General features: G+C 47.5%; 7 protein-coding genes across 7 annotated transcripts; 3 read left to right on the plus strand and 4 right to left on the minus strand.

The window, feature by feature from the left end:
* Positions 1-5,489: 5,489 nt before the first annotated feature.
* Positions 5,490-7,472, plus strand: PVX_083440 (hypothetical protein, conserved; the record flags this gene model as incomplete). Its single annotated transcript, XM_001614237.1, has 1 exon — positions 5,490-7,472. One exon carries the CDS (start codon positions 5,490-5,492, stop codon positions 7,470-7,472), a length of 1,983 nt encoding a protein of 660 aa, XP_001614287.1.
* Positions 7,473-8,679: 1,207 nt separating this feature from the next.
* On the plus strand, positions 8,680-9,861 carry PVX_083435 (hypothetical protein, conserved). Its single transcript, XM_001614236.1, has one exon. It carries the CDS (start codon positions 9,008-9,010, stop codon positions 9,851-9,853), a length of 846 nt encoding a protein of 281 aa, XP_001614286.1. The 5' UTR covers positions 8,680-9,007; the 3' UTR covers positions 9,854-9,861.
* Positions 9,862-10,151: 290 nt separating this feature from the next.
* PVX_083430 (hypothetical protein, conserved) lies at positions 10,152-11,384 on the minus strand (the record flags this gene model as incomplete). The annotated part of the gene is made up of 1 exon (XM_001614235.1): positions 10,152-11,384. The coding sequence occupies one exon, from the start codon at positions 11,382-11,384 to the stop codon at positions 10,152-10,154; it is 1,233 nt and encodes a 410-aa protein (XP_001614285.1).
* Positions 11,385-12,795: 1,411 nt separating this feature from the next.
* Positions 12,796-13,708, minus strand: PVX_083425 (hypothetical protein, conserved; the record flags this gene model as incomplete). Its single annotated transcript, XM_001614234.1, has 2 exons — positions 12,796-12,896; positions 13,039-13,708. 2 exons carry the CDS (start codon positions 13,706-13,708, stop codon positions 12,796-12,798), a joined length of 771 nt encoding a protein of 256 aa, XP_001614284.1.
* A 3,638-nt stretch (positions 13,709-17,346) lies between these two features.
* On the plus strand, positions 17,347-21,204 carry PVX_083420 (hypothetical protein, conserved; the record flags this gene model as incomplete). The annotated part of the gene is made up of 1 exon (XM_001614233.1): positions 17,347-21,204. One exon carries the CDS (start codon positions 17,347-17,349, stop codon positions 21,202-21,204), a length of 3,858 nt encoding a protein of 1,285 aa, XP_001614283.1.
* Positions 21,205-22,016: 812 nt separating this feature from the next.
* On the minus strand, positions 22,017-23,774 carry PVX_083415 (hypothetical protein, conserved; the record flags this gene model as incomplete). Its single annotated transcript, XM_001614232.1, has 1 exon — positions 22,017-23,774. One exon carries the CDS (start codon positions 23,772-23,774, stop codon positions 22,017-22,019), a length of 1,758 nt encoding a protein of 585 aa, XP_001614282.1.
* A 695-nt stretch (positions 23,775-24,469) lies between these two features.
* PVX_083410 (hypothetical protein, conserved) lies at positions 24,470-25,492 on the minus strand (the record flags this gene model as incomplete). Its single annotated transcript, XM_001614231.1, has 1 exon — positions 24,470-25,492. One exon carries the CDS (start codon positions 25,490-25,492, stop codon positions 24,470-24,472), a length of 1,023 nt encoding a protein of 340 aa, XP_001614281.1.
* Between the last annotated feature and the right edge of the window lie 604 nt (positions 25,493-26,096).

Below are 26,096 nucleotides of genomic sequence, written 5' to 3' on the forward strand. Positions count from 1 at the left end.
TTCTTCTCTCCCCCCCTTTGGAAGTTAATAAAGCGCCGAAGCAGTGAACAGGAAAAAATACAAAAACCGTGCATATAAATGCGGACTTGCCCGCCTCGGTTCCTCTAGGGCTGATGAAAACAGCGCGAGTTCCTTTTCGCGTCGATGCTTGAGAGGTCACTCGCTCGTGCGCACAAGTGAAATGACCCACGCGCACGTTCGCGTTAATGTTGCAAATATAATTTAAGTACTCGCGCGGATGAGCATTTCCTGCTTGCGCCAAGTGTAGGGACTCCCAACGGGAGGAATAAAAAAATATTTTCTTTTGTACCTACCCACGTACGTACGCACGTACGCACGCACGTACGCACGCACGTATGTATGTATGTACTACTACGTATGTACGTAGCGCCGCTTCAAAAAAAAGACCAAACTTTTGTTGCCCTATAAAAAATGGCAAATCATGCGACTTGCGAATGTCCTAAAAATTTACCCGCGCGATTTCTTTTAATTTGCCGTCCTCCCAATTGCGCATTTTTTATTTCATTCGCGAAGGGCCAATTTGGCAGCTCCGCGGGAAGCAAAACTGTACAATGGCACAATAGTACAAAATTATTTTGCAATGATACAGATGGAGTTATTACTATAAATTCGATCTCCCCATCGCTCGCCACTCCTCCCGCATGCGTACGAACGATCTGCTCGACAAAAAGGCCAAGTCCAATTCGTCTCCCTTTCTTCCTTTAAAAAATACTCGCGCATGTTCAGATTTTTTAAACTTCCCCCCCCGTTTAAGAAAAAGTTAATTTCCCCCTTCGCAGTCGCTCATATATTTATCGCTCAGGTGGTAATTTCCTGCCGCCGCACGTACAGAGGTGTTATATTCCCCGCGTGCTGCGCGCTGTGTTGCAGTACGTACATCACAAGGCAAAACTGAAAAAGCGAACATGAGCAAAAGTATACCGCAGGGAAAAACCTTTGCTGCGCTGCGCTGCTCTGCTCTCCTCTGGGATGAGATGAATTGTCCACCCATAATGCAATACCCACGGGCGGCACCCCCCTTGCGAATTCGCCTAACCCAGAAATGTCCGTCCCCCTAAACTGTAAAAACCAACCTGTATGTAACTCCATTTAAAAAAAAAAAAAAATTATGTAAAAAAGTGCCTCTCCCCTTTTGGGGGATCACTTTGTTTTTCCTTTTCCGTTTTGCTGTACGTACAAGTTCCATTCGCGTATGACACAACTATGAGCACGCGCGGGCACATGCAGAGCAAAATTTACTCCTCTCCGTCTTTCCACTTGAAACAAATTAGCAACGGAAATTAAAATAATAATTGCGTCCATGCGGGGGGGGGGGGGACATGCTTTACAGCGCTATATGTGATTTCCCCAATTGGGGATTTTTTTTTTTTTTTTTTTTTGAACATACTGACGGCGTGTTCTCCCCCGGAAAAATTGCAAAATTCAAGCGGCACTGAAATGAGGCTATACAACTTTCATTCATTTGCAACACTTCGTTTGAGCCATTTTGCCCCCCCGACATTTGCCTTCCGAACGGTGCGCGTCTCACCAGTGCTTATTCGAAAAAAAAAAAAAAATGCTCCTCCGCATACACGTACATACGGATGCGTCCTTCATAACGCAAAAAATAACTCTCGTGTTGCGTCTCAGGTGAAGGTTTTCCGTTTCGCCCTAACCCTTTGCTCTCCCGCAATATACTTCTTTACCTGTCCGATTGCTCCATCACCCGTTTAATTTTCCCCCACTGTTGACGAGTGTCATACGTCCAGGGAACGGTCACTCCGGAGATGCCCACTCCCAGGGGCAGCCTTCCCTCCCCGTCTTTTCCCCAAATGTGCCTTCCTCACCGCGAAGCGAAAAAGGAAAAGTAAATCACGTTAACGTGTCGGGTGGTTATGCAGACTGTGAGGGCGACTGCTGGCGGCTTAACATGAGGGCTCTTCACATAAGTCGCTTTCGCACTGGGCACGTTTTTTTACGCCTCACTGTGCCAATCTGCAGACAGGCCTATGCAAACATAAAGGGTAATTATCGTGATGAAAAAAATGCTTCACCTTTTTTACGCATATCAAAGCGAACACAATCGGGGCAGGCGCCTCCAAAACGGGTGGAAGGTGCCAATCGGAAATGTCACTCTTGTTCAACTGGTACAAATCCATCTGTACGTAAAAAAAGAAAAAAACATTTGTAGACTTACACATAACGCTGAACCCTAAACGTCTCCCCCCTCCACAAAACGATTATCTCCCTTTTTTGCGGGTGACCCCAAAGCGCCTTCCGCATGGCGTTATCTACTTTGTAAGTGTGCACAGTTGAGCGGTACCTTCTCCGTCATCCTTTTTATCTTTCCACAAGGGGACACCAAACAGGGAAGGAAAGTCACATAAGGGTATCTTAAAAGGGCCATTTTTTTTTTTTTTTTCTTTCTCACCCTGTTATGAGAATGAAGAGCGCTTCGACAAACTTCAATCCGTGCGGAGCGGCCATCGCGCCACTTTGGAGGTGCCCACGTATGTAGGACTTATACAAGCATAAACGAAGCCTCCTATGCGCGCTCCACTCGGGGGCAACCCATTCACACCTCCCATGTGCGCACTCACCCGAAGGCACCATTTTGTGGAAGACCTTCGAACGGAATTTCCCCCCCCCTTTTGCCCCTAAAATATCCTAACGGAGGAAACGGTTAACCAAATCTGCAGTGGTCCACTTCTATTTTTGGCACAACTCAGTCAGCCACTTTGCCTTTTGGTTCTCCCTTTCTGTGCCACTCTATGTGGAGGAAAAAAAAAAAAAAAAAATCCCTTAGAATAGCGCACCACCCAACTTGTCAACAAAATGTGCACTTAAAAAAACGCAACTGCATATGCCCCCTCGCATGAACACACCAATTTCCATTTCAACACATTTGAATACCTTCACTGATGTGCACCACCAAATGGTTGACACTACCCAGCAGAGCTTCTAGTTCCCTGCATGTTCTGTTTTGCGCGGAGGTTCTCACCGAAGTTATTTACCCACCCACACAGCGGGAAAAAAAACAATTCCCAAATGTGCGCAACGGGAAAGGCGAGGACGTGTACACTCCGTGGTGACATTGCCGGAAAAATAAATAAATAAAAAATAAATAAAAAAAAAAAAAAAAAAAAAAAACTAATTAATCTCCCTTTGGGTAAACACCCCATATGCCAATTTTGCGGCTAGAGGCAACCAGCTGTTTCGCCCTGAAAAAGTAGCCCTACGCGTGCTTACGTAGGTGCTTACATCTACACGTACGCCCCTTCATACATCCATACACACGGCCACTCTTCCGCCACTCTCCCCCCATTCATGCGCCGCAATTTGAAGATGCCCCTGCGCGCGCTGCTGGGGGGATACACATGCACACGTTTGCCGTATAGCTGTGCGTGCAGTTAGGCTCCTACGATTCTCCCCCCCTTTGTATGTGTGCATGTACGTATGTATTATGTATGTGTGCGTGTATGCCCCTTCGCTCCGCGTGCTTCACAACCCGCCTTCCACCCATCTGTAAGCAGGCAAAACACCTTTCCAACTAGTTTCATTTTTGGAGCCAATTTGCCGCTTTAATAGTCGGGGGGCACTTTGTTCTCCCCCCTCCCCTGTAGTTGTTAGGCGTGTCCGTGGCTCTTGGCCTCCTCCAGGAGCATTCACGCCACCCCGCGTCAATGCAACCATGTGGTAAACGTGCCGGACGCGCATCCCCCACGACGTACTTAAGTTGTTACACGTTTAGTTACATCATTAGTTACATGCGCAGTCACATGCATAATCACATGCGTAGTCACATGCATAATCACATGCGTAGTCACATGCATAATCACATGCGTAGTCACATGCATAATCACATGCTTGTTACATGACCGCTACATGCGCATGTGCGCGCCCTACTCCACCCATGCCAATAAAATGTGCACGCAATAGGGAGACGCAGTTGGGTGACCCCTGTTTGCTCTCCTTCTCCGCTCATTTTTTTTTTTTTTTTTTTTTTAACCTCGGGAAGATACGCATGCAGGGATACTAATATATGCGGGCAAACCAACCTACATAATTGTCCACCCGCACAGCTCGCATACTCGCGAGACACATTCAAATGAGCTCCCTCACCATTTCACCCACTTGCCGAAATAACTTGTAGACATTCGACTGGCAAGAAAAAAAAAAAAAAAAAAAAAAAAAATTAACAAATTAACAAATTAACAAATTAACAAATTAACAAATTAACAAATTAACAAATTAACAAATGAGGTGATCACGGGATGGGAACATAAGACACGCAAAAAGATATGTTCTACGGGGGGGTGGCATTCAAGCGGAATTTTTTACCCACCCCCACCTATCTCCTCCTCGCTGCTAATCGCGTCCCCATTTGTTCTACCACAATATGTATGTGTATATCCATGCATGCGCAGAGTTGCCTCTTTTTTTTTTTTTTTTTTTTCTTAGCAGACTGCTCCCCGTGGCTTTGTGCCACATACGTACATATACATTTTTATACCTTCAAATGGGCAGCTTTGCAAAGCGCGCGACGAAAGTTGTAAAATTTGAGTTCAGTCACGCATGCATCGCAGCTGCGATTCGTTTTGTGCTTTTTCTTCTTTCAGTAAATAAGTAAAATATATTTCCTACCCCCATTTGATCTCTTTTTTTTTTTTTTTTTTTTTTTTTTTTACCTTTTTGCCCATTTTTGTGAAAAATAATTTTCTACACGCGCGCGTTCGATTTAATTTTGTTTACATCTCACAGGAGTACCACATGCAGGGTGAAGATTGCGAAATGTTTGATTGTTCGTTCGTTTAAGTGTTCCCTTGTTTAAGCGGTTACTTCTTCAAATGATCGCTTCTTTAAATGTTCACGTTGAGTATTCGCGTGTTTACCTGTTCGTTCACATGTACCTTTGCCTATGCCTTCACCTTTACTTTAACATTTAACATTTAACTTTGTTTTTTTTTTTTTTTTTTTTTTTTTCCTGTTTGTTCTCCCCCCCGCTCATTCCCCACACGTCCTACTAGGGCGAATGCCAGCGTTGTAAATTTTTATGCCCCTGAGCAGTTTCACCTCTTTGACTTTTTTTTTTTTTCTACCAGTTTGCTCATTTCGCGTGAAGTGGGGAAACGGAAGAGGCTCCCAAAAAAGAAACAGCGCGGCATGCGTAAAATTGCCGCCCACCCTGCGCAGACGTGTCTTCTCCCTCCCATTTTGTAGACAAAAGAGCGTCACTTTGCTGAGTACCTCCGTACACATATCCTTTTGCGTAAATAAAAGCGTCCCTCTCTCATCTAAGCGGTTACTACTTCAGCAGGTGGTGCAAACTGACAGACGTGGCGAAACCCCCCTGACGTGGCGAAACCCCCCTGACGTGGCACCCCAACGTTGCGCCCCCCGCTAAAGACGCAACAGCGGGGCTGTCCTACCCCCCTGCCACCTCTGCGCGCCGCCCCCTCCTCTCCCCATCGCAAAGACGCAGGAAAAATATGAATCATTTGGACGAAAACGAAGTGAAGTATGTAAAGAAGCAAAAGAAAACCCGAAAGTGCCACAGCGTGTGGCAAAAAATAATTAGAAAAAGCCTTGGATGCACAAAAGAAGAAATAAAAAAAAGCATCGCAAATAGTAAGAGGGAAAAGGAGAGAGTAATCTCCATTCTGTACGGAAGCGTCTTCAGAGGGAACAAATACCTCCTCTACACAAAAAAATGGAGAGGAAACACACTAAACGAAATAATAAATCAAGACCAAAAAAATTACTTGAACATGAAGAATTTAAAAACTGTAGACAGCAGCTACTTCTGCAAGTTAGCCTTTGGGTACGTCGACCAGAATGATAGGAATAATTTTAAAAAGAGGGGACAATCAGGGCAGCAGAAAAATTCTGACCCTAAGGGTAGTGCTAACGCTAGCGGTAACGCCGCCTATGGGGGGGGAACTCCCCATGACCGCGCCGGCGCAACCGCCCAGCAGAGTGGCCACCCCGGAGGATACCACAGCAACAGACCAACCAGCCACACCACCCACAGCAGCGCCAAGAAAACGCAACCCAACCACAGCAACATTGTCACCAGAAAAAAAACGCAACACTCGGTGAAGAACACACCCATTACCGAAAAGGATGAAGTGTACGAAAAATTAAATTATCTAGAAAAGAGAAGTTACAGAAATAGAGCCAAGGCAGACAGCTACAACTGCCTCAACGGTGGTACCAGCAGCAACAGCTACTACTACTATAGCAACCACTTCGCTAGTGGAAGCGCTAATTTTAACTCCGCCGGGAATTATTACAGCGTGGGCAGCAACGATAGCAGCGCCAGGAATGCAACCAGTCGAAGTGCAGTCAACCGAAGTGCCATCAGCCGAGGTGCAGCCAGCAGAAGCAACCCGAACGACGGCCCTTCCTGCGAACCACAGTCGGACGAAAACACAATGATTAAGTATAAGTATCTACCCACGGGTGTATTCTACAGTAGGGTCTCCCGGTCCTTCATTGCCAACTGGATTGACGATAAAACAAAAAAGCAAATTAAAATGCCATATAAGATAGCCGAATTTGGAATCGAAAAATGTATGATCTTGGCCATCCTCTCTAGGAACCTTCGAATTAGTAACCTGAACAGCGCCTTGAAATGCTACGACAGTTTAACCCACGAGCAGAAGGAGAAGATGCTCCAAGCCATTCGAACCACGCAGAAGAGCGAAAAGCTCTTTAACGATTTGCTTAAACCAAACGGGGGAGGAAGTCCAAACGGGGGAGGAAGTCCAAACGGGGGAGGAAGTCCAAACGGGGGAGGAAGTCCAAACGGGAGGGGAAATCCAAACGGGAGGGCAACTCCAAGCGCCCTTCACAGTAGAGCATCCCCAAACGGCGCAGCGGACGGGCAGACCAACCAGGTTAACGCCCAAACTGACTTGCTAAGCGGCCAAACCGACCTGTTAAGAGGACAGCCAGACCAGCCAAGTGCCCCAATGAACCAGCCAAATGCCCAAATGAATCAGCCAAGTGCCCAAATGAATCAGCCAAGTGCCCAAATGAACCAGCTAACTGGACAAATGAACCAGCTCACCCCACTCAGCAGCAACTCCCCGAATAGGCACAACGAACAGGAAGCGAAACACACGGCGGTCAAAAAAACAGGCATCGAAAAAAAAAAAGTAAAACAGTCCTACAATAACTCGGAGAATTTACCCACAGGCGTGTATTTCTATCAAGGCTCATATGTAGCCAACTGGTGGGAAACACAACAGAAGAAGCAATTCAAAGTTCCTTTTAAAATATCGGAGCATGGAATAGCAAGAGCCAAAAATCTAGCCATCATTTCCAGAATTATCAGGTCATCCTCTGTGCAAGAAGTCAATTTGATTTTGTCTCAAATTGAGCAAACAAGGAACATCACCAAGTTGAACTATGCTGCCATTGCTGCTTTAGCTTTTAAATATATAACCCCCCCTCCGAAAAAGGAGTAATTTTATGGGGACTTTCCCGCCCGAACGTGTGTGGAGTGTCATATTGGGGGTGTGTGTATCCACCAGCATGCACACGCTTCTTCATGTATATGGAGCAAAGTTCAGGCCGGTTCCCAGATTAGACCCGGCGCGTTTGTTCGTAAATTGTACATCCGGTTGAGCGACTTGGCGTAGTTGCCCTTTTCAGGCGGAGTTTTTACAAATGGACTGATTAAGCTATGCTGTGGTTGTGTATTTTTTTTATTTATTTTTTTATTTTTTATTTTTTTTTCTTCCCCCATTTGCCCTCCGAATTAACCAATTCGTGCGCTTTTCAATTAAAGGAAGAGCCCCCAAAGCGTCATTCTGCACTTTTTGAAAAATCCCCACTCCCTCTTTAATGCATTTCACGTACGCTTTTATCGGCCTTCCATTCGTCACGTCGCTCCTTGTTTTTGTGTGTGCGTTGTTGCTTGCTCCAAATTCGCCGCCCAGCATACTTGCGCGCGCATACCTACATGTGCATGCATATGAAGAAGTATATGTATATATGTATATATGCATGTATGTATTTTTTTTTTTCACCCCCCTCTCTTTAAGGCGAATGTCTGAATGTGCGCTACCGCGCCCCATTTGCGCTACAGCGTAAAAGTTGCTGTGGCACACGCGGGCGCCCCCTGCGTATCTGCGTGCTTACCCAATTGGTAAGTGCGCTGTTTGTTTTTTTTCCCCCCTTTTTAAGTAAAATTTAAAGACCAAGAATTTTTAAACGTATGTACCTGTTACACACACGTCAGGTTTATCCCTCTTGAATGTGCCCATCTGAACACACGAGCTTTTTACAACTCCATACGTTGCATGCTCCGCGTTTGCAAGTGGACGAAGCGCGGGATCCCCAATTCGTAACCTCCACATATCGTAGCTTAGTTTTTACGAACTATGTTTTTCACTTCAATTGTAGTTCCAAATAGGGAGAAGCGAGGTGAATCTACTTGGCACGATGTTGTGCCTCTTTCCTCTCTCCGTAGACATAAAAACTTTTGCAAATGTTTAGATAAACTGCATTAGCTGCCCATTGGTAATAATGCCCCCTTGGAGCCAAAGCCGAAATGGCTAGTTTGATTTCCTTTCTTTTCTGACCCAAAAAAAAAAAAAAAAAAAAAAAAAGCTAGAAAAATGCGGAAAATTGCCTGAACAGGTCATGAAAAAAAAAATTTTTTTTTTTTTTAACTAAATGCACATTTGTCCCATTTAATGCTCCGCACAGTTACCACAGCGGATGGTACATAAAACATAGCGGAATGGAATTTTTTGTAAACATGAGAGAGCTTTCTCGCTGTGCGTAGTTGTCCCAATTGTGCTTCCCCCTTCTAGCCGCTCCCTTTTTCCCTCCCGCTGCTTGCACACACTAACCGCGAGCACTGCGGCGGCGTAACTAGCGCAACGGGCGACAGAGAAGCTTCCAATTTGTCCAGCTTTTCCCCTATCAGAGTTGTTCGCCCTGTTAAAATTGACAATAATAAGTAAAGGGTGAGCGCCACACAGGTGTATGTTGTATGGTGCACGGTGTAACGCAGGCAAAGAGAGTCCTGAGCTACACTACTCACCCGCGACACTCCAACATGGAGGACTTCCTAACCAAGCTGAAGAAAATATCCGAGCAGTACAACAACCTGCTGCTGGAAAAGAAGATAATCGACAAGCGGATCGCGAACATCGGAGAGAACATACGCAAGTATGAAGAGACGAGGGAGAAGTCCCTGGAGGACGTGGAGCTGAAGAAAAACCAGCTGTTAAAGAACAAAAATAAACACATAATCATGTGCCAGAAAATGGAACAGCTAAACGGAAAGCTGAACGAAATACTCATAAGAAAGCAAAGCATAGATGATGATGAAGAAAAAAAAGTCATAAACAAACAAATCCACACAGTTAACAACACATACGTTTTGCTCAAGCATGTCCAAAATTTAAATGACGCAATGCTCAAGGACGAAGGCAATCGCTACTATAAGTTAATTACAGAAAATATACATAGCAAAAGCTTCAGCAATAGGAAAACGCTGAACATACTAAACAGCTTCTTGCGCAAAAGTCGGGCCAACATCCAGGAGAGGGGCAGCGAAGGGGCGAAGTCCTCAACACCCCCCGCCGCTATCCACTCCGCAAATTATTTTAAAATCATTCAAACGAACGACATTGTCCAAAAGCTGCTGGACCTCTTTTCGGGAGACCACACCGCCCTAACGATCGATAAGCAGCAATTCCTGTTTGTCCTCCTGATGAACGTTTTGCGCAAAATCGCCTGCGCCAGCGAAATGGCCATTCCTCCTGAGGACTGCAACTCGAGGCACCACGTGATTTACAATTTTCTGCACAACAAGTATATACTCCACTTGTGAGTCATCCGCGGGGGAGTGGCTCTCCTCACGTGAATCTACAATTTGTGCGTGTCCCCCCGCATTTGCTTCTTCACGAAAAAGTACAATTTGTGTGTGTCCCTCCGCAATTTCTTCTTCACACCTCTTTGCGCGGCGAAACGAAGGTGACACACCAACTCGAAAAAAGGGTAAACCCCCAAAAAGGTGAAAACAAAATGGGAACGAAAAAAAAAAAGAAATAGCCATTTTGTGGTCACACAACTGCGGTGCTAGACCCCAACGGAACACCCACCATTCCGATTACCCTTTTTTCCACTCACTAAAGATACCTTTCCTGCCTGCGCTGCTTACGGTTGTAATGGAGGGGGTAAAACTCATCCCTCCTCTCAGCAGAAAGATATTTACCTGAACTGTTCAGAACGTACAAGGCAAAGTAGGTTCTTCCAAATTTCCTATTCCTTAAGCCAACCATATTGTACACCCTCTGGGGCAGCATCTCAATCTCCTTCGGGTACTCAATAAAGACAAGACAGTCAGGGTGAAACAATTCACTGTTGGAAATATTCTGTATCAACTCGCTGTAGACAATTTGTTCATACGGTGGAGTGAAAAAAGCTAAATGAAATTTCTCTCCCAGGTGAAACTTAAAAGGGCACTTTAATAATTCCATAGCATCTGCTCTTATAATTTGATTATACGAATGGGGGATGTTACAGAGTTTTAAATTTTCGTAAATAGTTTTGCAGCTATTGAGTGACAAATCCACAAAGGTCACGTGAGGGATGTCTCTCGAAATGCACTCGATGCCCAGGTTGCCACTCCCGCTAAAGACATCCAAAACGTTAATGTGGGAGTTACTGAATATGCCCAGGTGAGACAAAATACTAAAGAGAGATTCTTTCACCTTGCTCATCATTGGCCTGGTATACGTGTCAGGTGAGTATATCCTCCTATTCTTAAGCTTCCCCTCATGGATGCTTAAAATTTTTTTCTTCTTGTAATTTATGTTTATCGTTTCGTTGTAGGTCTTTACTCTGCAAAATTTGTACTTGGATTTTATTTTGCTGTTCATTTGCCTTGTTATGTTCAGCTTTTCCTTCGGGATTCCGTATTCGTCCTTTTGGATTTCCCTTTTGGTTTTCCTCCTCTGGGTGGGTTCTTCCTCTACACTGGTGGGTTCTTCCTCTACGTTGCTGGGTTCTTCCTCTACGCTGGTGGGGTCTCCCCGCTGCTCATCCAGCCGCTCATCCAACTGCTCATCCCGCTGGCCCTCTTCCTCTTCAACCGCGTGTCCCCTTTTCGCCCGGCACACATGGCGAATGTTCCTTCCCAACCGGTGGGTTTTCCCCCCCAAGGAGGCGCCTCCTATCGCGGTGAGATAACACCGTCTGCCTGCGCCAAACGCACTTCTACCGTCAGCGATAATCTGCCCCTTCCCTACGTATGCATCCCTCACACACCACGCGTGGCCAAATTTTATACTCCCATTTTGGAGAAAATAAAATGTGCCAATGAAAAGGAACTCCAGTGCCACAACTGTGAAGGGGCTCATTTGTCACAAGAAAAAAAAAAAAAAAAAATCCCCCCTTGGTACTCCTATCATTCTGCGCTAAACATTGGAGGATCCCATTTCAAAGTGGCCAAACAGTTTCACCCATTTGTCACCCCTTTTCATTTGAGCGGCGAGGAAGGATCAAATTTCCGCTCATTGAGTGGAGCCCTCAGCAGTTGCACCTCAGTACGTGATAGCCTCGTACATTTCGCACCTTTCGCACCTTTCGAACCTCTGCTCAGGGGGGGACCTTCCCATGTAGAAATCGGTTCTCATAATATAGATGGTAATACGTTTAATTAAGCGGAAGGGTTGACAAATGGGAGTTGCTGGATGGGCAGCGCGCAGCGCAGCGCTGCCGAAGTGAGGGGGAAAATCAAACGGTTAAGCGGCGCGACCGACGTGAGTGGCACTGCACAACGGGACACCCTCCCCTGTGCTCATCCACACAGGTACACTCACACCATGGTGAATACGCAAAAAAGCCAAAAAACTAAATCCAAAACGAACGACTCATGTAAATTCTGCACGTAGTGCAAATATGCAAAAAGTGAAATACTAGCGCAGGAGAAAAAATCCTAAAATCGAATTACCCCTCCGTGGAGGGAAGTACATACAGCCGTTCCCCCCCATGATGCAATGAAGCAGATGAGTAAAGGGGAGGTAAACCAGTCAACTAACAAACAGTTAACACAAACGGATGGGAAAGAAAAGGAAAAAAAAAAAAAAAAGAATGAATGAATGAATGAATGAATGAATGAATGAATGAATGAATGAATGAATGAATGAATGAATGAATGAATGAATGAATGAATGAATGAATGAATGAATGAATGAATGAATGAATGAATGAATGAATAACAATTGGGGATTTGCCAAATGAAGGTGGGGGAGAAGCACACTTCTGCACGGGGGCAGCCCCAGAGAGGCACACCAATTTGAGGTGAGAAAAACTAAGGTCACATCTTATGCCCCGTTTTGAAGCAATCACATGACACGTTTTTGTTTAATCTCGCCATGTTCGCTTCTCAACCTTTCGCTTAACTGTCTGTTCAGAAGGAAAGGATACCCCCCAAAGAAAAAAAAAAAGAAGCATCCCCTCGCCTACACCGCAAGCCTATTTTGAGGGGACACCCTTTGGGGGGGGCTTTTCTACAAAATGGGACAGTCCCCCTTCACCCTGTTCCTACTTTCTGCGTGAAGCCGGACGCGTAAATGGCGCAAAAGGGAAGGAGGTGGTGAAAATGGGCAGATGGTCCGCACAACATTGGAGGGAGCACGTTCCACACGGGGGAAGACAAATGCAGGGGGGTGGTTGGCTAACTCCCCTCCCCCACAGGTGCACCCCCGAAATGATACAGCGCACCCCCGAAACGCTACAATGCACCCCAGATAGGATGAAGCATCTCCCTTACATCTGCTCCATGGTGAAGTACCCCACGTTGTATTTTTTAATCCCCCATTCGTACTTGAAGTAGATGTCTCCGATGCTGGTGAATAAGTGTGAGTAATCTGCAAGGGGGAAAAACGGTGGCAAAGTGGTTAGGGATGTACCCACAAAACAAAGAACACAGGGGACCACCCCCCAAACGAAGTAACACGCAAAGCAGAAAAGACGTTCACTTAGCCATCCTAGCGACCCCTCACCACGTACAATATTTATAAGCCGGGATAACGAAGTAAAAGTAGAAATTCATGCCCGGAACCTGCGAGGGAGCCTTCACAACGAGCTTCTTCATCCCCGTAATGTAGTTAAAGGACAGCCGCCAAGAAGGAGCATCCGATGGGGGTCTCAACTTCCTCCTCGTAATCAAATTCGTCAAGGACTCCATTAATATATCGGACAGGTTAGGCACTTTGGAAATCTTCAAAACGTTCTGGGGCTCCAAATTGATATCAAACTGCAGAATAGAGTACTTACTGTAAAATTGATTATACACTAACGTTACATCTGACATGTATTTTTTGATTGAAAACGTTTTGTCGTCGTACCACTTTTCAAATTGCCTTCTCATCTGGATGTAATTGCAAATGCTTGGGGTACTTGTCTTGCAGAATTTGTAATATAAATTCCATTTGAATCTTTTTTCAAAAGAATCGTCAAAGAAGAAGTAGGCTTTCACTTCGTACCGACCGATCACGTCCTGCTCCTTTAGCCGCAGTGATTTTTTATATCTGCGGGTAAATCGGGCTACCTTTTTCTGGGCCGTCTTTATTAAACTCTTTTCCTTTTTTTTGTCCGGGCTTTTCCTGATGCCTTCCACACAAAGGGACAGCAGCAGCAGCGGTAGTACCAGCAGCAGTAGCACGTGCAGCGCTTTCATTTTGCCGCTTTTTCGGTGAGAGCGGCGAGGGATAGAGTTCACCCTGCCCCCGTTCTCCACGCGAAAAATGATGGAAGCGCGAATTGTGTTGCTACACTCGACTGATTGGGTTGTTCCGCTCGGTTGGTTGAGTTGCTCCGCTCAGTTGGTTGAGTTGCTCCGCTCGGTTGGTTGAGTTGCTCCGCTCGGTTGGTTGAGTTGCTCCGCTCGGTTGGTTGAGTTGCTCCGCTCGGTTGGTTGAGTTGCTCCGCTCGGATGAGGCTACCGTCGTTCACTCAACTGGGCGTCCTTCGATTGGCGCGGGGAAAATGGCTTAAGACAGGGGAAACGCGCAGGGAACGGGGTGGGTTGATGGTGAAATGTGCATACCGATCGTTTCGCTGCTTCACCGTTCGCTTCTTCATCACTTCACTGCATCCTTCTTCGTCGTGCCAAATCAGCTTCTCCCTCTTCTCATCGCGCAGCAGGCCGAGCACTTCCATGCACGTAAAGCGGCGCAGGCGTAATGGCCAAAATGGGCGTAAAAAAAAAAAAAAAACTGCACTCTGGGGGTTTCCAATTGGGCCTTGCCCCCACGCATCGTTTCGCTGTAGAAATAGCGTCTCCTAGCAGTGGAACAAAAAAAAGAAAAAAATGTCCTTTCCTAGGTACGCACGTGTGTATGCATACGCGCGCATGTCCACGTGAACGACGCAAAAACGAAAGACAGCGTACCCAGTCTGTAGGTCACCCACGCGCACAACGCAGTGAAAGAACACGGCAGCGCAGAGGGGGGGGCCCCCTCACCCCCAAAATGAACATTGCTGCCATTGGGAACAGAAATAGGAATGAAACTGCTCCACGGAGTGGGGTAGACAGCACGTGCACCTTTTATTTTTTCATGTGTGAAAAATTCTGTTGCATTTTTGCAAAAAAAAAAAAAAAAAAAAAATAATTTTCCTTTGAGATGACACACATGTGTAAAAAAAAGGGGGAAAATAAAAAGGCAAATATATTACCAGAAATGTCGCGCAAAAAGGAAAATGTCCCCTTTCGGCGACCCCCCCTTCGTAGAGAGCCTACCTAGCAGCACGTTCCACCGAAATGGCAGATTGGCACATTGGCGGTTGGCATATTGGCACCCTGGTAAAATGCCCCCCACCCGCGAACATTCAAATGGCAAACGCGCAGCAATGTGCACATGTGCGTCCCTTTCACCCCCAGGGGGACCAACCATATCACCCAATAGTGGAAGCGGCACGACAGTACAGCGCCCGCTGCACACGGGCAGGACTAACCTCCCCGCATGTGCACTGATGGAGTAATCAAGGGGATGGCTTTACGACTGAGCCCGCACACCCATCAGTGTGTGCATAAATGCGAAACGGGTGGGGAACGAACGCCTGAACGCCGCAAAGAGGGGGAAAAAAAAAAAAAAAAAAAAAACATTCAATCGTTAACGCCTTATGGGGAATATGGAAGTTCCCTCTTCGGGGAAGAACACCCTCAAGTGGGGGACGGCCAAAAGGTAAGCTGCAGCTTGCACCTCTTCAGTTGCCAATTTTGCGCCATTCACAAGTGGGGCCTATCCAACCGGTATGCTACACGTGTGCGTCTTCTCCACACAAAAAAAAAAAAAAAGATGACCTCCTTCACATTTAATTCTTTTTAAAAAAAATACACCTCCTTCGAAACACGCGAGAAAAAAAAGGGAAGGAATGTGCAGAGTACCCCTTTGGCTACTCCTACTCCCCATCAGCAGGACAAAATGACTCCTATAGGTTTTAAAAAGTGGAACGAAAGGACGACCAAACGTGGGTTAACACTGCCCAAGTGTCTCTCTGCAGCGCCAACTCTTTCACTTCCCCGCCAGGGATTACATCATGCGTGTGCCCAAATGACGTTAATTTTTTCATTCCACACAGTCAAATGGGAAAAAAAAAAAAAAAAAAGAAAAAATAATAAAGTAATAAAATAATTGCGCATCACAATTTTTTTCACCGCATGCCATATGCAGACATTGCCCGTGTCCAACTTTTTCGCAAATCAGCGAAAGTGGCACAGTGGATGCATCCCTCACGTTGTTAAAATTGGCGTCATTGCCATCCCGAATGGCTGTGCCATTCCGCGTTGTTCTTTTTTTTTTTTTTTTTTTCCAAATAGGTTTAAAATCGCATACGTCTGTTATATGTCTGTTATATGCGTCTGTCATATACGTCTGCCGCATCCCCCGCGCATACGCACATGCACTTTTTCAAAACTGCGCGCAGAAAGCGAATTTTCCCTCATGGGGGGGAAGCGACATGTGGAAGTGCAAAATGGGGGGATGCAAATGGGAGGAGGCAAAATGGGGGAATACGAAAAAGGCGAAGGGTGGACGGCGATGGGCGAACGGCGAAGGGCGAACGGCGAAGGGTGGACGGCGAAGGGCGAACGGCGAAGGGTGGACGGCGATGGGCGAACGGCGAAGGGCGAACGGCGAAGGGTGGACGGCGAAGGGCGAACGGCGAAGGGCAAACGGCGAAAGTGCGGAGGTGCAAAAACGTCGAAGCAGCAATTGCGAAACCAGCCGGCACCGCTGACCAGGCTGTTTGCCTCTCCCGCCGCATGCCGTGCGACCCCATGCATGGACCCCAAGCAACATATAGCAACATGCACTTGCGAGTAATCTTCCCTTTTTTTTGCATCCCCCCACGTGCGTTTCAATTTATCGTCAAAGTTGTATGCGCAGGTTGACGGTTAGGTGGACACATGCCTTTTGCCACCCAGCTATCGCCAAGCCATTGTATTTTTTTTTTTTTTTTTTTTTTTTTTCTCCAAATCGCATGCGGCAGTACATACATATTTATACACATTATAAACACTGTTCATATTTAATGAGCGAACGCCGTTTATGCGTTTGCACATGCATGCACATGCGTTCGTCCCACCCCTTTTTTTGCGCTACAGTTATTTTTCCGCAACAGTTATTTTTCCGCTCCTTTACCGTCAGTTAGCCCCCATTCCCTGCACCCGGCGGACGCACCAGCGCGCGCGTAGCGGCTGAAAATGGGACGCTGACCGGAAGGGGCGCGCCTGTATGCATGTGCGTGTGCGGAGTTGGAAGTACCCACTATAATCATACATTTGCAGGTCCCCATTTGGAATACCCCTGTGGAAGTACCCCCCTGGAAGTACCCCTGTGGAAGCACCCATTTACGCCTCTGCACATGCGCGGGTCCCCCCCCGGTGCGCCCCTCCCTGTTCGCTACCGCCTTTTCGCGCGACACGAACGCGGGGAGAGGCGTGAGGGGGAGGCGTAAAGAGGCCAGCGCGGCAGATGGGCACGGCAGGAGGAGCGCGGAAAGGCCCACGGCGTAGGAGCTGCCCCCGGTAACTTCCATTCCGTCCACCAGTGTCTGTAAAGAAGGTGACAAGAAGGTGACAAGTAGCTGCCAAGTAACCGCTAAGCAACTACTCCGTAACTGCTTCGCAACCACCCCGTAACTGCTTCGCAACCACCCCGTAACTGCTCCGCAACCACCCCGTAACTGCTCCGCAACCACCCCGTAACTGCTCCGCAACCACCCCGTAACTGCTCCGCAACCACCCCGTAACTGCTCCGCAACCACCCCATAACTACTCCGCAACTGCTCCATAACTGCTTCTAACCACCCTAGATGGCGCGGAGAAGGGGAGCGGCGCCGTGGCCGCGCGCGCTGCTGGTGGCGACCCTGCTGGCGGCCCACCTGTGGAGCGCGCTGCTGGCCCTGACGATAAACAAAGAAGACAGCTTTCTGGGCAAACGTGCAAATGACGACGAGGTGAGGATATCCACAGTGGTATTCAACATGAGCGACGAAAAAATGTACCTCAGTGAAGAGCACTTTGAAAATCTGAGAGCGTTGCAAAACATGCTAGTGGTCTGTTTCAAGTCCACCGAAAAGAAGGTAATTCTAAAAGACTTAGGGATAGATAGTGTGAAGTCCCTTTTTTATGAAAATTTTAAAAAGGAGGTCTACGAAAATATAAAGCTATTTTTTAAATTTGTAAAAGACAATTTTTCATACCTTGCGAAAAGGCTAAAGGAGGAAAAAAAAAAAAACAACCTAACGGATGAGCAGTACCTCTCAGATGATAAGCTGTTGGACCTACTGGAAGACGTAATCAGCTACGACATAGAAAAAAACGCATCCTATTTTGAAAAGCTAGTTCAATTTATAACCCTCCGAAAATGCTTTACAATCAATTTCTCCTTAAACCTGGAGAGTACAGGCGCCCCTATCATCCTCATGACAGAAATTGATACCCAAAAAAACCACGTGCATTTTAAAGTGAATAATAACCTATCCGAAGGGGAGGAACAACAAATAATATACACGAAAAAGGATGACGAATCACAGAAGGATAAGGTACCCTTTTTACAAAGCATCATCAACCCGCTGAAGACAAACAGCCTTGTTATGAAAATGGCCAAACGGATGACTTGGCCGGTTAGCTACTTCCGAAATTTATGTACGAAGCATAATTTTCAAGTAGCCTCAGAAAATTGGGTAGAATTTTTCTACAACCATAATGAGACCCTATGTCATGTGGAAACTTGTGGGTCAGGGGATTGTCTCTTTTTATCTCTGCAATATTTATTAGACAAAAATGGAGTGCGAACTAGTAGTGTGATCCCCAATGTGAGCGTCCCGGAGAGCTCCTTCGTCCCTTGGTATGTAAGAAACGTAAAACAAACGGATGATCCCAAGTTTAATGTTAGTGATTTGAGGTACCTCAGCACTTTTTATTTTATTAAATTTTTTCCTGGATACACGGAAGACTACGAAATAGACGAGCAATTTATAAACGAAAAATTTAACCTTCTCATTAACCTAGAATTTACCAATTACTACCTGAAGAAGGATTACCTCTACAAGGTGATGAAGGGGAATAAAGACGACTCGAAGAACAACAAGTCCGTTTTGATTCTCATTTCGAATTACATGAACAAGTACCTCTTCTTCGGCGGGCGGCCCCCCATCGCCAACTCGGAGGAGGCCGCCGCTGATTGCACCAACGGCGCCTGCAAGAAGGGGAGCGCGGATGGAGGTGCAAGCGGGGGTGGAAGTGGAAGTGCAAGCGGAAGTGTAAGCGGAAGTGCGAGCGGAAGTGGAGACCGAAGTGCAAGCGGAAGTGGAGGCACAAGCGAAAATGGAAGTGCAAGCGGAAATGGAGGTGCAAGCACAAACGGAAAGGGAAGCGCAAATGCAAGTGGGTACGGAGGGGGAGGCCCAAACGCGCTGAGCAACGACAAACGGGGCGGGGGGCCCATCGGAGACGGAGACGACAAGGGCAACGCCCCAAAAGGCAACCAAAACAGTAACAAAGGCAGAAGCGATACCAGCGGGGGGAGCAAGAAGAGCTCCAGACCAGCCATCAGACGCAGCGGCAGCACGAACAGCATGGGCAACTTCAGAAACGCTGGCGGTAGGTCCATAGCCTTCGGCCAAAGTGGCAGCATGGGAAGCGGCAAAGCGAGCAGTGGGCTCGGCAGACGCAAGAACAAAAGTACCAACGATTTTCAAAGCGTCATGCAGGATAGCTCTCCTCCCCTAAGTCGCTATCGCAGTGATCGCAACTTAAATTTGATAGACCAACGACGGAAGGGGTCCACGAGCAGTAGCGGTGACAGCGCCGGCATGAGCGAGGCCAAGTCAACCGACTCGCTTCTCTCAGAGGAAGATAATGTGGTGCAGCTCCAGAAGGTGGAAGATGCCAAGGAGGGGAAAAAAGCCGGAAAGGACATGCACTTCCGAGTGACCTACGGGCCCAGCCGCTCCCCCGCGAGCTCCGTCACGGCGAAGAACGAGACCATCACCATCTCGCTCAGGAGCGACGGTAGCGGCAGCGGCAGCGGCCGTAGAGACAGTGTCAGCAGCGGGCATAGCGTCGGTAGCAGCAGCGGTCGCAGAGACAGTACCAGCAGCGGGCATAGCGTCGGTAGCAGCAGCGGTCGCAGAGACAGTACCAGCAGCATCAATAGCGTCGGCAGTAGGAGCGGCCATAGTAGCGGCCACGGCAGCGGGCAAGGCGAGCGGGGAAGGAGGCCCACCGTGCTGAGGAACCCATCCCTCCCAATTGCGTCCCGAGTCACGGGCTACCCCCCCCCGAATGTCGTGGACGGAAGTACGCTGAAATACACAGACAAGAAGAAAAACGTGGAGGCGCCAAACGCAGCACCCACTGCATCCGCAGTATCTGCGAAGGATGAGTACGAACACGTAGTGGTGCCCCACTCATCAGACGGCGCAAACAGCAAAGCCCTGGACATTGTGAGACCCAAAAGGTACTTGACCAACCAAGGGGTCCTATACAGCCACTCTAGGAGTAGCCCCAAACAGTCCGACATGCGTTTGGCGCTGATTGAAAGCGAAAAAAAAAACCGCCTGCAGAGTAGGTCCATAACGGGATCGACGGAATCGGTAGCGTCGACGGATTCGGTAGGATCGGTGGGATCGCTAGGATCAGTAGGATCGGTGGGGTCGTTAGGATCGGTGGGGTCGTTAGGATCGGTGGGGTCGTTAGGATCGGTAGGATCGTTAGCATCCACAGAATCGTTAGCATCCACTGATGCCACGGAAGAGAACGAAAATGGCAACCAAAATGGCAACGATAATGACGATAACGGGGAGGAGGAGACGGAGGAAGCGGATGAGGCGGAGGGGGCGAACAAAATGGACGGCGCAGACCCAAACAATGCGGCGACCGAATACGACGAAATACTGGAAGAAGTGCACGAGTCAGGCTACAGAATCTACGAGCTTATCTTCTTCAAACTAGTGTCCCTGTCGGCCAACAAAATGACCTATGATGATCTAAAGAAGGTTAAAAGGAAAAACATGCACAAATTAATCGGCGCAAATCTCAAGTCCAAAGTAATCGGCTCGCACGTTTTCATGAAGCAAATAACGCAGGGGACCATTCTTCCATTTTTTAACTATGTCAACATAAAGAACAAATTAAATAATGTAAACCGAAAGGCGAATTATGCCAATCCAGATCTCTACGTCATTATCATGAGGACTACCTTCAACAAAAAAATTAAAAGACCAAAGGATGGGCTAGTCACCAAGAGTCTAATATTCAAACACAATGGAGACAGCATATCGTACTGGTCTATTAAAAATAATAATTACCATTTCACTTGCGATAATAAAGTTATTGAAACGAAAACAATTGAAGAAAAGGCTTCTGCCTTCTTCTACGAGAGGACAAGGACAGGACACATCCACTGGGGGGATGAGACTGACTATGAGGGCTTCCAGAAAATGTTTAACATTGGCTTAATTACTTTTATTAATAATAACACCAAGTTTTTTTTTTCGAAAAATACCTTCAAAGATTACCCTGTCTATTTTTTGATTTATTTTTACTCCGGCATTCACTTCGAGCCCGGCATCCACATTTCGCTGCAGAACGACCGGGAGGTCTACAACTCCTCCTACGAGCGCACCAGGATTCCGCCCTCCTTCCGCCAGGTGCCCGAGGATTAACCCCCCAGCGGTGTGGCGGCGGGGGAGCGGCGTAGCGGCGGGGGAGCGGCCTCCATGGGTTGAAACTCCAGTTAGATCCCTTCACTTAGTTAGATCCCTTCGCTTAGCTAGATCCCTTCGCTTAGCTAGATTTCCCTCGCTCAGTTCTACCTCCTTTCGCTCAGCCCCCCTAACACGGCGCGCCTCCACGCAGCAGGGCAACATCCCCCGTTGTCCGCCTACCGCGCGGGGAGAATCAAAAAAAAAAAAAGTTAGCACAAGTCGCTTCCAATCGTTTAATTCGTTTTAAATCGTTCCTTTTTTTTTTTTTTAAACCCGTCGCTTGTTTGGCATATTTGTGTAGTCTTTGTTTTCGTATCTCATCGTTTTGCATCTCATCGTTTTTGCATCTCATCGTTTTTGCATCTCATCGTTTTTGCATCTCATCGTTTTGCATCTCATCGTTTTGCATCTCATCGTTTTGCATCTCATCGTTTTTGCATCTCATCGTTTTTGCATCTCATCGTTTTTGCATCTCATCGCTTTTGCATTTCATCCTTTTCGGTCGCGCGTCGGCGTGGGCTGTCGTCCTGCCCCCTTGCCTTTGCGCTGGTGCGTCCCACGTCCCCTTTTTTGTGCGCCTTCGTCGCCCCCCAAAAAACTTGTCTCTTTCAATTTGTTAAAAGGTTTTGTGTTTTTGCAAAGCGGGCGAGAACAAATATGCAGGGAGGTGTGTCAGGGTGGCGTACCAACGCACTACTGTGATGGCGCACTAATTTACTGCTTCGATAACGTGCCAATGTACGAACCTGCCAATGTTCGCGCGGCCGCCCCTAACCTGCGCCGCCGCGCCGCCTCCCCGACGTGAAGAAGAAATAACTCGACTGCGGCTCCAAGTACAGCGAGCACATTTTAACCCCCTCCTGCGTAACCAAGCCCGCAATGACCATCTGCGCACACGCGCCGTACCTCCCCACGCTGCAGGCAAACCGGTTGAATTCGCTCTCCACTTTCCTCACCGTATTCAGCAAAACATTCCTGTGTGTATCTACACAGGAGAGTAAAAAGCGCAGCTCCTTCGCATTGTCGTCCCCATCCATGTGTGGGTCCCTCTCACCACGCGGCGCGCACAAATCAACACGCTTATTTAGTTCCTTTTTAATTTGCCCATTTGGGGCTCTTTCGCCAAAATGTAGGAGGTTCATATGTCTGCCACACAGGAGTAATTCCCCCCTCGCCTTCTGTTTTAAATGAGGGCAGCACAGTGGGAGGGGGGCTCCTCCCCGCCCGCGCACGCTCGGGTAGCCTTCTCGAATGGGCTTCAATCCCAAACCGTACATAAAGGCAAACTCTAGGAAGTGCTCCCGCAAGCAGTCACCCTGTGAGCTGCCACTCCGCTCCGCCCTCCGAATGAAAAGAAAGTTCCAAAAAAAATAGACAAAGTGGGACATTGCAAATGTTTTTCTAAATCCATATTTTCGCTTCTTCCTCTCGATGAGTCCCTCAATTTGTTTTCCGTCTCTCACTTTTCTGTTTAGCAAAATTTTGTCTAGGCAAGTGGTGGCCCCCCCACCATCAGGGTGCTCATTGTTCAGGTCCATCAGGAGGGGTAACCCCTTTCGATCTTTTATAAAGCTCTTTAAAACGACGAGGAATATAAAAATGTGGTTGTGAGGGTGGCCTTCTGTTCGCTTTCCAAGCAGGGCCTCCTTAATCCTGTGCGTGACGCTCCTTGGGCTGAGCATCTTGCACGTTGTTTCGTCCGGGGGGGGGAAGCGGGGGGCATCCTTTAGCTTTAGCTTTTCAGCCAGGAAGGTTAGAAAGGGGCGGTCGCAGTGGTTGCCACTATCCCGATGGATGCCACTACCCAGACGGATACTACTGTCACAGTGGATGCCGCTCCCTCCCCCCCCTGCGCGAAAGTCCCCGTAGCACTTGGCCAAAAAGACAATTTTGTCCCTCCACCCGCGGCCGCGAATGGCGCCGTAATCCACCCGGCGCACGTATTCCTTCAGCTCGTCATAGAGAGACAGCGACAGGTTAGTATAAACCCCCCACTCGGATTCCTCTCTCCTTCTCTTGCCACAAGTCTGCACATACAAGTGGTCTCCCACACTCACATGTACGTAACCTAAGTACCCTTCAGCGTAGCACGTTATTACCATTTTGCATTTCCGCCTACAAATCTTTTCAACGGACAAATTGCTCTTTACAGACAAGTTACAGATAATCACATCGTACGCATCTCCATTTGGGTTCACCTCGTTCATGTAGTTCAGGGGGTCCTCAACTAGACATGTAATTTTGGCTAGCTGATTCATTCGCAATATATTTTCTCTCACCACTTTGCATTTGTACTCATTTAATATTTCATCCCCTTTGGAGAAGATGTAAAATTTTTCATCCTCCGTGGTTACACATGTGTTATCTACAATGGTGATGTCCCTTATGCCGCTCAGCATCAACCCCTTTGCAACTTCCATGGAGGTGAGGCTGCTCCCGAGCAGGCACACGGAGCTGCCCATCAGGATCTCCTGGTGCGTCGTTCCCCACAGGGAAATTTGCCGCGCGAATTCTTCGCCCTCCTCCATTGGGGGGGCGGCAGTAGAGTGGCGCTCCGTTTTGCGGTGCTCCCTTAGGCAGCACTCCACCCGCGACGCTTACATGGCCGCTTCGCCCAACATGCTACACTCCCCCGCGCTTCACAAAAAAAAAAAAAAATCATCTGCACTGTACTGTACTGTGCGTATTGTTTTTTTTGTTCCTTTTTTGTTTTTTTTTCCCTTTTCCACCACTTAGGGGGAAGCTCACTGGCCCTCTATTCATTTTGCCCTTCACGTCACCCACGCGGAGGGGCTACAGCGAGCTGTGTGGCCCCTCAGATAAGCACCCCTACATGTGCCTGTTCAAGCGCGAAGTGCCGCATGGACGCGGTAAAAAGGAAGAAAAATGGCAACGTCCCCTTCGCAAATTGCTCGTACGTGCCTTTAAAAGAGGGCAACCTGGTGATGCGTGTTTCTCCTTCTTTTTTCCCACCAGGTGCCCCTCCTTTCTGCGTTTTTATCACTTTGATTAAAAAAAAAAGTTGCCCGGGGAAAGTTCGCACATCGGGTGCGGAGCAAGCGAAAAATTGTCAAGTGGTACCAAAAAAAAAAAAAAAAAAAAGCTACATTTTCGAGATGTAAAGAATAAAGCGTTACAAATGGGAATATGCAAAAATGTGAGAAGTGCGAATGTATACGTGCGTGGGACTAATGCTTTCCCCTGGGCGAACCGCAACTGCCAATTAAAACAACTTGGACGAAGTCTTCTCCTTCTTCATCCTTTTTTTCCGCCGAATTACGTCCTGCATATCAATGTAGTTCCCGGTCTGCGTCTTCACGCCCATCATCCTATCTCGCTCGCTTCTCTCCTGGATGTACCTTTTTATGGACTTCTTTCGAAACATAAGCTCCGGATAATGAACCTTGGGACTTTTGTCAAATTTACCTCCGAGCATTTTTACTTGATGATTTTCCACAATTTTTTTTTGAAATTTATCCAAATGAGGCAGAGTCAACTTTCTGATTTCGTGAACCACACTCATGAACTCTTTTTTGGCTTCCATTTTTTCTTTCAAAATGGTTTTTCTATTTAGTAGGGCGGCTTCATCAGGGGGGGGTTTCTTCATTTTCTTTGGTTCCCCATATGATCGATTTTCCCACTCATTGCGCTTCTCCTTCACTGCATTTGGCTTAGTCCCCTTCAAAAGGGGGGTTCTCCAAGAGGGAACCTCTTCTTCGTCTTCCTTATAATTTGCCCCCTTTGCAACTTTCTGCCTATCCTCCTCTTTTTTCCTCCTTTTATCATCCCTTGGGTAAAAGTTGTCCTTTTCATTTTGGGGAGTCAATTCTTCACTTGGGTGGTTTTTTCCCCTTTTCCCTTTTCTCTTCTTCCCTTCAGCTGGGGGGCCTTCCCCATCGCAATAGTTTCCACTGCTGGTTTTACCACTGCGACTTTCACATATGGGGTTAGCATCCCCACCAAAGTAAGTCTTCTCCTCATGATTTATGTGATGAGGCAGCATTCGAGGGTGGAGCTTCCTCACCTTTTTTCCTCCCCGTTCATCATTCGTTTCACCTTCCGATTCCTCCGAAGGGGTCTCCACCCCGTCACCATCTCGTTTTACAGGCTCCTCCTTTGCTATGTCCTTTTCATCTCCCGAACTGGGGGCGAACCCCCACAGTTCGTCCATATACCTTTGCAGATCCTTTTCGTTTTTTCCCCCCCGGGCTTTTTTCCCCGGTATGCTCTCCTCCCCCTTCTTCATTTCTGCTCCTCACTTGAGTAAGGCTTTACAGCAGCTTCAAACTTTAAGTTTTTTTTTTTGGCAGCATGGTACGGCCGTAAATATGCCGTCACTGGGGCGCCGTTCGCTTGCGCGTTTCTTCGCCTCCTCACTTATTCGCTTCGTCGCTTTCTTTGCCGCCACCTCTTGGAGGGTCCATTCCCCTTGCATGTGGCAAACTTGGCAGGTTCTCAATGTTGGCAATTTTTAACATGCCGCTTTCTTTCCTCCTTTTTGCTTTGCTTTGCTTTGCTTTGCTTTTCTTTCTTTTTCTTTTTTTTTTTTTTTTTCTGGGGAAGCGCGCCGGATAATAGGCCGCCCCAAATGGCAGTGTCGAGAAGGCCGCGCAAGAGAAGAAACGAAACGCCAACTCAGTTGTGCGGCAAGCTGGCTAATCGCGCCATCGCGCCATCACCCCGTCGCGCGATTCTTCCACTTTGCCATCACGCAATTATGTGACTCCCGCTGCCAGGCCGCTTCGAATTTTCACGGCTACCCAATCGCCAACCAGCTGACCGCGCAATATTGCAGAGCGGCAAAGGATTCCCACTTCGTTCATTTCCCACTCGGCAGAGCCACGACATAC

This window comes from Plasmodium vivax, chromosome 12 (assembly GCF_000002415.2).
Source record: "Plasmodium vivax chromosome 12, whole genome shotgun sequence".
NCBI classification, from domain to species: domain Eukaryota; phylum Apicomplexa; class Aconoidasida; order Haemosporida; family Plasmodiidae; genus Plasmodium; species Plasmodium vivax.